This window comes from Danio rerio, chromosome 6 (genome assembly GCF_049306965.1).
Source record: "Danio rerio strain Tuebingen ecotype United States chromosome 6, GRCz12tu, whole genome shotgun sequence".
Taxonomy (NCBI): Eukaryota; Metazoa; Chordata; class Actinopteri; order Cypriniformes; family Danionidae; genus Danio; species Danio rerio.
Genome location: NC_133181.1, coordinates 3328978 through 3340168, shown reverse-complemented (window position 1 = coordinate 3340168; position 11191 = coordinate 3328978). Strand labels below are relative to the sequence as shown.

Genomic DNA, 11191 nt, shown 5'->3' with positions numbered 1-11191 from the left:
AAGATATTTTCTTGCAAAACATATTCAATAAATATAGTATTATTTAGCACCATATATATATATATATAAAAAAAGTACATGTATATATACTCACCGGCCACTTTACTGGGTACACCTTTCCAACAGCTCGGAGGAGAATGGCCAGACTGGTTCCAGCTGATAGAAAGGCAACTGTAACTCAAATAACTGCTCGTTACAGCTGAGGTCTGCAGAAGAGCATCTCTGAACACACAACACGTCCAACCTTGAGGCGGATGGGCTACAGCAGCAGAAGAACACACCGGGTGCCGCTCCTGTCAGCTACAAACAGGAAACTGAGGCTACAATTCACACAGTCCACCAAAACTGGACAATAGAAGATTGGAGAAACGTTGCCTGCTCTGATGAGTCTCTATTTCTGCTGCAACATCCGGATGCTCGGGTCAGAATTGGGCATCAACAACATGAAAGCATGGATCTGTCCTGCCTTGTATCAATGGTTCAGACTGGTGGTGGTGGTATAATGGTGTGGGGGAGATTTTCTTGGCACATTTTGGGTTCATTAGTACCAATTGAGCATCTTGTCATCGCCACAGCCTACCTGAGTATTGCTGCTGACCATGTCCATCCCTTATGAGCACAGTGTCTCCATCTTCTAATGGCTACTTCCAGCAGGGTAACACACCATGTCATAAAACGTGTATCATCTCAGACTGATTTCTTAACATGACAATGAGTTCACTGTACTCAGATGACCTCCAAACTCCCCATATCTCAATCCAATAGAGAATGGGAGATTGGCATCATGGATGTGCAGCTGACAAATCTGCAGCAGCTGTGTGATGCTATCATGTCAATATGGAGCAAAATCTCTGAGGAATATTTCCAGTAGCTTGTTGAATCTCTGCCATGAAGTTCTGAAAGCAAAAGGTGGTCCAACCCGGTACTAGTAAGGTGTACCTAATAAAGTGGCCGGTGAGTATATCTTAGTGGTTTTCATTTAACGTGTATTTTAATTAATATATTTTTATATATGTTATACTAAATGATGTATGGGGGCACGGTGGTGCAGTGGGGAGCACAATCGCCTCTCAGCAAGAAGGTTGCTGGTTCTAGTCCTGGCTTGGTCAGTTGGCATTTCTGTGTGGAGTTTGCATGTTCTCACGGTGTTGGCGTGGGTTGCCCCCGGGTGCTCCAGTTTTCCCCACAGTCCAAAGACATAGGCTATAGGGGAATTGGGAAAGCTAATTTGGCCGTAGTGTATGCGTATGAATGAGTGTGTATGGATGTTTCCCAGTGTTGGGTTGCGGCTGGAAGGGCATCCGCTGTGTAAAACATGTGCTTTATAAATTGGCGGTTCATTCTGCTGTGGCGAACCAAGTTTAAGCCGAAAAGGAAATGAATGAATGAGTAAATGATGTAAAATACTGACTTGATTTGCTTTACATGAACTGAATTTGATGCAAACATGAGGGCAGCATATGTAATACGTGCATAATAATAAATAATAAGTCCAGAATATGTTAGTTCTCTATTTCAAACACTGCAAATATGAGGGAAAATGACAAGTGCAATCATCATAATCATGCATATTCCAGACAACATGCAACCATAATGACATGTAATGCTGTTCAAGTGGATCATAATGAAGTCTGTATGGAGGAAATCTGTGCTGTGGTGCATTAGTGAGAGTCTCTTCTTGAAGATGAAGATGGAGAGATGCAGATACTTTAATAAAGTCAGAATAACATGTTTCCATCAGTGGAGTTTTTAATATTCATGAGTGTATTTGAGTCCAGGTGCTTCATTAACCTCTGCTGACCTCCTCCATGCTGCTGCTGTATTGAATATTTACTATAAACCTCATGAAATGATACTCAAGACACTCGCGCAGGATTACATCACCTTCTGTCCCAGTGGCTATGAAAAAACACACAGTAGGTGTAAAACAATAACTCATGAATATGCATGAGTCTGCTTCATGTAGTGGCTGAACTGAGAATTAAAGGAATACATGAAGTTTGGACTCTAAGATCGTCTTTTAGGTGTTTGTATGGGTTTACTTCAGCAGCTGTCTGAACATATGCCGGCGACTAAAAGATTACAAACACTTACTTGAGCTCATTTTTAAAAAATAATGAATCAATTCACGACTGACATTGAAATATTATTTAAACATTGCGATTTAAAAAAAAAAAAGAAAAAAAAAAGGAAATTGATCTAAAAATCGAAACTAAAATTAAAGGTTATATAATTTAACAAAATATTTAGTGGAAATAAAAGGGAAAATGTAATTAAATGTAAAAATTTAAAGTAGAAGCTCATTCGTTTAATATATTACATTGTTTAACAAAGGGGTGTCCAAACTCCAAACTGGAGGTCCGGTGTCCTGCCGAGTTTAGCTTCAGCTTGACTCAACACATCTGCCAGGAATTTTCTAGTACAGTGAAAGCTTGAATAGCTGGCTCAGGTGTGTTTAATTAGGGTTGAAGCTAAACTCTTCAGAAAATAGGCCCTCCAGGACCGAGTTTGGACACCCCAGGTTATTTATTTATTTTTTTATTTTTTGTAATATTTTTAACGTATATAATTTAAATTATATAAATTATTATTAAAATGTAAATAATAAATATAATATAATATTTAAATAAAAATTTTATTTAAATAATAAATAATAAAAAGTAGAAATAAATATAGCTATAAATAAATGTATAAATAAATATTGAAAAATAGATGTTGTAATAAATATAAAGAATATATCTGAATGAATGAAAAAAACCCCAATATAATAATAAATTAAATATACATATACTAATTTAAATAATAATAATAATAATAATATATAGTAACAATCGCACCAAAAATGAAAACATTATTGATTTTTCTTTTCATTATAATTTTTTTGACTATTTATTTTACTATTTTGTTTGTTTTTTTGGTCCAATTTATATTTGAATACATTTAGAAATGTTTTATATAAATATACATAATAATTATAATTATTTATTCTATTAATTAACCATTTTTAAGTTAAGCAAACATATAGAGCTTTAAAAATTTAAAATTAAATTAAAAAATTAAAAATCGTTGCAATAATGGTACAATAAAATATAATATTAACATAAAAAAACAGATAAAAATAAAAGATTTTTAATTGCAGTATAACACAAATTCAGTGAAAGGAGAAATTCAAATAAACACAAAATGTACAGAACAGAGCAAAAATAAAAAATAAAATAATAAAAGAAATAAACAAATGATAAAACTAAAAGTAGGCTTAAATGCAAGATCCTCAAATGAGCCAATGCGCATGTGCGGAGAAGCACGTGACGTGCGTAGTCAGCTGATCGCTGAAGATGTAAACACAGTGAGCACGTGCTGATCAATAAACGCTGAACTTTGGTTATTCGGTTAGTTATTGGTTTCTTGTGTGTGTCAGAGTGTGTCATCGAGCTGCATGTGCTCGTCCTGCTGCAGACGTGTTTAATGGCGCCGTTAAAGTTCTGCGCGAATATCTCGTGGCTGTTCACGGAGCTGCCGGAGTTCCCGCAGCGGATGCGCGCCGCAGCGAGTGCGGGGTTCCGCGCGGTGGAGGCGGCCTGGCTCTACAACACCGACCTGAAAGAGTTAAAGACAGCCAAAGAGGAGACGGGGCTCGAGTTTGTGCTAATAAACACTCCTCCTGGTGAGAGAAAGAAACGCACGCACACACACGAGTGAACGACAGACAAACAGACGAGTGCATTGACGGATCCATAAACGGATAGATAGATGACTAGATAGACAAATAGATGGATGCTTGGGTCAAACTTTAGACAGATAGATAGATAGATAGATAGATAGATAGATAGATAGATAGATAGATAGATAGATAGATAGATAGATAGATACATAGATTGACGGATAGATGGATGGATGGATAGATAGATAGATAGATAGATAGATAGATAGATAGACGGATAGATAGATAGACGGATACATAGATTGACGGATGGACGGATGGATGGATGGATAGATAGATAGATAGATGGATGGATGGATGGATGGATGGATAGATAGATAGATAGATAGATAGATAGATAGATGGATGGATAGATAGATAGATAGATAGATAGATAGATAGATAGATAGATAGATAGATAGATAGACGGATACATAGATTGATGGATGGACGGATGGATGGATGGATAGATAGATAGATAGATAGATAGATAGATGGATGGATGGATGGATGGATGGATGGATGGATGGATGGATGGATGGATGGATGGATGGATGGATGGATGGATGACTAGATAGACGGATGACTAGATAGATAGATAGATAGATAGATAGATAGTTTGATAGATAGATAGACGGATACATAGATTGACGGATGGACGGATGGATGGATGGATAGATAGATAGATAGATTGATGGATGGATGGATGGATGGATAGATGGATGGATGACTAGATAGACGGATGACTAGATAGATAGATAGATAGATAGATAGATAGATAGATAGATAGATAGATAGATAGATAGATAGATAGATGGATGGATTCTTGGGTTAAACTATGGTTGGATGGATGGACGACTGGATGGATCACTATATTCAGATGACTAGATAGACGGATAGACACTTTAATTAAGTGCTGATAGTTATCATCAGTAATAATCAGCTGCTGTGTTCCCGCAGGTGACGCGTCAGCTGGAGATCTGGGATTGGCTGCTGTTCCTGGGAGAGAGCAGGAGTTCAGGCAGGGTTTGGATTTGGCTGTTCAGTACGCTAAAGCACTCGACTGCACGAGGTACGAGTGTGAGGATGTTTAATACTCTTCAGGAACACACTTCAGTCGACCTTCAGGGGTCACACATTTAACAAACACCAATTACATGTTCATAAAGGTTCATGAAACCCTCGAGTACTTTTTCTGAGATGTTAACAGAATTGTGTTTGTTGAGCATCAGTTAAGGCAATGTTGGCACCTGTCAGCTGTAATTGTGGGGTAAACTGGATAATTTGGAGCATTTGTCAGTTTGTCAGCTTTTGTCGGTTTCTCATTATTATTCATAGCGGAGTTTTCTTATCCTATGAGAAGAGCCGGCTTCTTAATTATTCATGCCTGCACGTGCTTTACGAAGACAAGGCAGACCTGCCAGTGCCAAGCTCTGAGACACAAACACACAGCACACAGTATTCATCCATTCATGAAGGGTTGTGTGTCTGTTTCCCCGCGATGCTGTCAGGATCGATACAGCAGAGCTGTTTGTGTGCAGCAAGCATTTTTGTCAGGAGAGCAGTACGAGTATGACAGAGAATTGTGGACTTTGTCCTTTATCAGGAGTTCGTTCACATTTAGACACATCACCGTGCTGCTGTGTTTGCCTAAATCCTCCAGATTACCAACAGGGCTAATGGTTAAAATAGGCAGGGCAAGAGAGTCTGCATTCAGACCCGGGGATTGAGGGAGAAGTCATCATTTATAGTGTTTATATGAACATGCTTATCTTTAAAATGATATAAATTGTGGTTATCTGTATATGAAATTACAAATAACAAATGTAGCTGAGCATTAAATTACCGTTTGTTTCTTTGCATTTTAACTTTGTTAGCTATAAAGTCATGCGTCTCCTCATGGTTTGTGTCTCATTTTGTGAGCCGACTGACAACAGTTGTTCGCTCCCCTCCTTCTCCCCTGCTGGCCACGCCCACTCTTGCCCTTTGCTCACAGAGCTCCACGCCCATTATCATGCATCTTTTGAAAAAATTCTGAGGTAGACTTGAACCGAAAGTGGGGGGTGTCATGACCCTTTAAAGCCCTGTCCACACAAGCATGAGTATTTTCAAAAATGCACTTTTTTTCTACACATTTTTACTGTTTGTCCACACAAAAAGGGAGTATTGGCTGACTGAAACTCAAGCTTTCTGAAAACTCCGACCATACAGAAATCCAAATCAATATTTATTCAGAGATTTGCATGGAAGAGCTCACTTTTCCTGCTTTGTCTTTTTGTTGTCTGGTTAGGACTCAAATGAACAAAACACAGCAGCAATAACAGTCCTTCAGCTGATTTATATTCACAGTGGACTGCTGGATGTTCCACTCATATTATATAAAGCATAAAACAAGCGCATACTGAAGCTGCTGTGAGGAAGACATGAAGCTTTACTTACTGAAATGTTCAGATTTGTGCTGAACTGTTCTTGCTGAAGCTCTGAGGTGTGTTTTCTCCATCGGTGGAGCATGAGGATGGTGTATATGTGATGTTCATGTGTGTCTCCAGGATTCACTTGATGGCTGGCAGGGTCCCGGCGGGGTCTGAACGCTGCGCTCTTGCCCTGCAGATGGAGGATACGTTTGTGCACAATCTGAAGCATGCAGCAGGTGTGCTAGACAAGGTGACCTTTGACCCCCTTAAAATTTCTAAATCAAAATTATAGAATCCAAATCTAAGTCATTAGAAATCCAATTCAAAATCTACAATTAAAAATCAAAATTGTAAAATTCCAAATTTAAATTTACAAAAAAAAAAAAAAAATTTAGAATTCCAAATTCTAAAGTTACAAAAATATATATATTTTTTGAGATTTCCAAATCTAAATTTTAGAGTTAATAATCAAAGTTTTTGAATTCTAATTTTAAGTTTTGAATTCTAAATTAACATTGTTGAATTCCAATTCAAAATATTAGAATTCCAAATCTAAATTTACAAAAAAATTTTTTTTTAAATTCTAAATCTAAATTTAATTCCAAATTTAAATTTTAGAAATATTAATCAAAGTTTTTTAATTCTAAATTAACAATGTTGAATTCCAAATCAAAATATTAGAATTCCAAATCTAAATTTACAACTAAAAATCACAATTTTAGAATTCTAAATCAAAGTTTTAGAATTCCAAATCTTTATTTAAGAATAAAAAAACTAAAAAAATAAATAAAAATTAAATTAAAAAATTTGAAATCAAAAGTTCAAAGTCCAAATTTTAATTGACTGCAGTCTTGTGTTCTTAGGTCTTACATATTTTTAAAAATTATTTATTTATTATTATTTACAGCATAAAATAATATATAACATAAATGAGTATATATAAATATCATTGTAGTCTTCCTCCAATGCTTACTGAAATACTCCTACAGTGCTTGAAACATTTGTTTTGTTTTTGATTTCGTGATGTTGTAACTCTCCACCGGGTCTCTACATTTAATACCGTGGTTTGGCTGGATGGTTTTGATGCTGTAATTTAGTGTAAGGCTGAATTTGAGAGCTTTTAAAACGATACTATACTATATAACTCTTCAATGCTGCTAATTTGATCAATAATCACTAAAAACTCTTTTACTTACACCTAACTTTTAGTACCTGTAGGTCACATATTTTGCAAAAAAAAAAAAAAAAAACGATCAAAAATTGTCTTCATCGCCCAAAAACAGTTTGTCTTTGCTCTTCAGGAAGGTCTGCTTGGTCTGATTGAGCCGATCAACAGCAGGATCACAGACCCACGATATTTCCTGCACTCTCCACATCAGGGTCAGCACTCTCTCACACTGAACATTGAGTGTGTGTTTTCTGATTCTGGATCATTTACTGATGTTTTATTGTGTTGGTGTGTAGCTGCTGAGATTCTGCAGAGAGTGGATCATCCCAGCATCAAGATGCAGATGGTTAGTTTTCTCATATTTCTCATATATTAGTCTGTCTGTCTGTCTATCTATTGTTCCATCCATCCATCCATCTATCTATCTATCCTTCCATCCTTCCATCCATCCATCCATCCATCCATCCATCCATCTATCTATCTATCCTTCCATCCATCCATCCATCCATCCATCCATCCATCCATCCATCCATCCATCCATCCATCTATCCTTCCATCCATCCATCCATCTATCCTTCCATCCATCCATCCATCCATCCATCCATCCATCCTTCCATCCATCCATCCATCCATCCATCCATCCATCCATCCATCCATCTATCTATCTATCTATCTATCTATCTATCGATCTATCTATCTATCTATCCTTCCATCCATCCATCCATCCATCCATCCATCCATCTATCTATCTATCTATCCTTCCATCCACATCCATCCATCCATCCATCTATCTATCCATCTATCTATCTATCTATCTATCTATCTATCTATCTATCTATCTATCTATCTATCTATCTATCTATCTATCTATCTATCTATCTATCTATCTATCTATCTATCTATCTATCTATCTATCTATCTATCTATCTATCTATCTATCTATCTATCCATCCTTCCATCTATCTATCCATCCATCCATCCATCTGCAGAAAACACACCTCAGACTCTCCATACACTGACTGTTCTTGTCTGCTTCTGCTGTTGTAGGACATCTTCCACTGGCAGATCATGGATGGAAACTTAACTCACAATATACGGAGATACTTACCAATGACAGGTAAACCTCACCGTTACTGCGGTAATACATAATCCTGCTGCAGTCTGTCTCAACCTAACAGACGTTATATTTCAACATCTTTACTATTAATAATTTTTAACATTCAAAAGTATTATTTTGATGAATTTTAGTAGTAGCGATTTGGCATTTTTACTTTATTTTGTAGAAAACTGAATAAAGAAAGTTTATTTTAGTGTGTGTGTGGGTATATATATATATATATATATATATATATATATATATATATATATATATATATATATATATATATATATATATATATATATATATACACACACACACACACATATATACACACATATATACACATATGCACAAACACCACAACAATAAAATAATAAAACATTTCTGTTTAAATTTCTACAAAATAAAATAAAAATGTCAAAATATTTCCTATATTTACAATATTAACATTCTAAGTTTGTATTTTTGTTGAACATTTTGTAGTAATATTTTGTCGATGTTCTGTGTTTATTTCAAGTTTTGTTTAACTGTCTTTGGTTATTTTAGTTTCGAACTTGAATACAAATTAGAGAAAAACAATACATTTTTGAGTAAAAACAGGCTCAGGTTTGATTTTTGTTGTGCTTTTTTACTATATTTTATCATGTTTATTGTTTGTTTTAGTATTCCAGCCTATATTAACAAAAAATAAATGCAATTATTTTGTTATATTAAGAATAAGACCATCGTTTTTTTTTTTGCTTGTCTACAAAATGCTTTTAAATTATATTGTTATATTGTTATATTACTTTATTATACTTTCTGTTTTCCAGTTTTATTATTACTTATTGATTATTATTATTTTGCATCAGGCCACATCCAGATAGCTCAGGTTCCGGATCGGCATGAGCCAGACAGCCCTGGAGAGCTCAATTTCTCCTTCATCTTCAGACTGCTGGAGGAGCTCGACTATCAGGGCTTCATCGGCTGCGAATACAAGCCTCAAGGTCACTTCACTGATTATGAGTTTTAATATTGATCATATATGATTTAATGATGAACATTTACAGTAATACTATAATAGGAATAAAAAAAAGGCAGAAACAAATGTTCATTTTAGTAAAAACACAATAATGAATGTGTAATATAATAAAATATATTATATTATAATAAAAATAATATAATATCATATAAAATAATAATAAAAATAATATAATATAATACAATATAAAATAAAATATAAAATAATATATCATATAAAATAATATGATATAACATAATATAATAAAATATAATATAAAATAATATAATATAATATAATATATAAAATCTTATAACGTAATCATTTCTTTTTTAGTTTTGTTTTTTAGCCAGTAAAGTAAAAAAAAAATTTATTAGTCCAAATGTGATTTACTTTTTGATTTGCTTAAATACTTTAATATTCATATATGTGTTAGATAAATAATCAGTATATTATGACTTTTTAATGATTAACATTTTATGTAATATTGTCAATGGAATAATAAACAATAAATAAAAAGTTTTGTTTTTTAACCAGTTAAGTTTTTTTTTTATTTGTGTAAATGCGTTAATATTAATATGTGTTAATTATTATATGATGACATTTTAATGATGAACATTTTGTAATATTATCATAAGAGTATTAAACATTACAGAAACAATTTTGCATTTTGCTAACAACAACATAATATTATTAATAATAATTAGTTTATCATTATTATTATTATTATTATTATTATTAATATTATATTTTAGTTGTTGTTTTTTAAACCGGTAGAGTTCAATAATGTTTTATTAATCTAAATGTCATTTACTTTTTGATTACTTTATACTTTAATATTCATCAAAATCATTAATCTGAAAAGATTCTGATGTTGTAAACCAACTTATGATCAGCTCCTTAGATATTCATATTCATTTAATTTGAGGGTGTACTATATTTATCTGTTTTTTGTGATATTTCTGGTATGTTTTTGGTTAAATGTCTTTATAGTTTGTAGCGTAATCAGTTTAGTTCTTCATTTGTTTTTAATTTTCAAAATAAAATGAATTTAAAAACACCAAAACAAAACATCTATGAGATCTTGTTAACAGGTCTACTGCACACAAACCAAGACCAAAGATCAACATCTAAATAGAAATGAAGTTGCACAAAGTGAAGTGACGTACCAAATACAATTCCTTTAAAAAAAATGTTAATGTGTTTAAAAAACAAACAAACAAACAAACAGCTGTAAATCCTCATGGCTTCATTTCCAGGCTTTGCTGTTCATTAGCTACACAGAGGATTGTGAAAATTGAGTTTCTGCTGATTTATATTTGTGAATATTATTGTCCAGGTTCGACTGAAGCCGGTCTGGAGTGGCTCCGAAAATACTGGAGAAGCCGAAATGGAGGAGAACGTGACTAAATCAGCTCTAAAAGGCCACACAAGATTAAAATATGCTTCAAATGAACCGTCAGTTTCACTCACTGGAATAATCTTTCACCTCCGCATGCTTTTCAGCACTTAATTTCTCTCATTTCAGAAACATGACGTCAGAGGTTTAATTTAAGATTTATTGTTAAGCATTTGTTTCTTACAAATCCGCCTCTATATACATAATGTACAGATTACTAACTACTGTTGAAAAACATCCAGTGTGCTTTAAAGAAACAAAACAGTAAAACATTCCTCAATTTCTGTCATTTAAAGAGTTTCAATGGTTTCCTTCATGCGTCAAGGGTTTCCCATGATGCCCGTGTGTCCAGTGTGAACAACTAGTTCAAGGAAAATAAAGATAAAGGCACTTTTGAGATGATAGAAT

At 33.9% G+C, this 11191-nt stretch overlaps 2 protein-coding genes across 5 annotated transcripts in view; one reads left to right on the top strand and one right to left on the bottom strand.

Moving 5' to 3' along the window:
• The first annotated feature begins 3307 nt into the window (after positions 1-3307).
• hyi (hydroxypyruvate isomerase) lies at positions 3308-11190 on the top strand. The gene is made up of 8 exons (NM_200334.2): positions 3308-3664; positions 4661-4772; positions 6250-6364; positions 7416-7494; positions 7579-7628; positions 8330-8399; positions 9236-9370; positions 10724-11190. The coding sequence occupies exons 1-8, from the start codon at positions 3466-3468 to the stop codon at positions 10792-10794; spliced, it is 831 nt and encodes a 276-aa protein (NP_956628.2). The 5' UTR covers positions 3308-3465; the 3' UTR covers positions 10795-11190.
• Positions 10926-11191, bottom strand: part of szt2 (SZT2 subunit of KICSTOR complex) — a 174765-nt gene continuing 174499 nt past the window's right edge. For all 4 annotated transcript variants that reach the window (XM_073953541.1, XM_073953547.1, XM_073953551.1 and 1 more), the window contains one exon: positions 10926-11144. The gene's annotated coding sequence lies outside the window, so the exon portion shown is untranslated. The remainder of the gene's footprint in view (positions 11145-11191) is intronic.

What these genes read in the sequence shown, in the direction of transcription:
- hyi (NM_200334.2), top strand. Translation starts at nt 3,466, where the DNA reads ATGGCGCCGTTAAAGTTCTGCGCGAATATCTCGTGGCTGTTCACGGAG. An exon ending in CCAGCATCAAGATGCAGATG is followed by an intron (nt 7,629 to 8,329) that starts GTTAGTTTTCTC and finishes CTGCTGTTGTAG; the next exon opens with GACATCTTCCACTGGCAGAT. An exon ending in CTGCGAATACAAGCCTCAAG is followed by an intron (nt 9,371 to 10,723) that starts GTCACTTCACTG and finishes ATTATTGTCCAG; the next exon opens with GTTCGACTGAAGCCGGTCTG.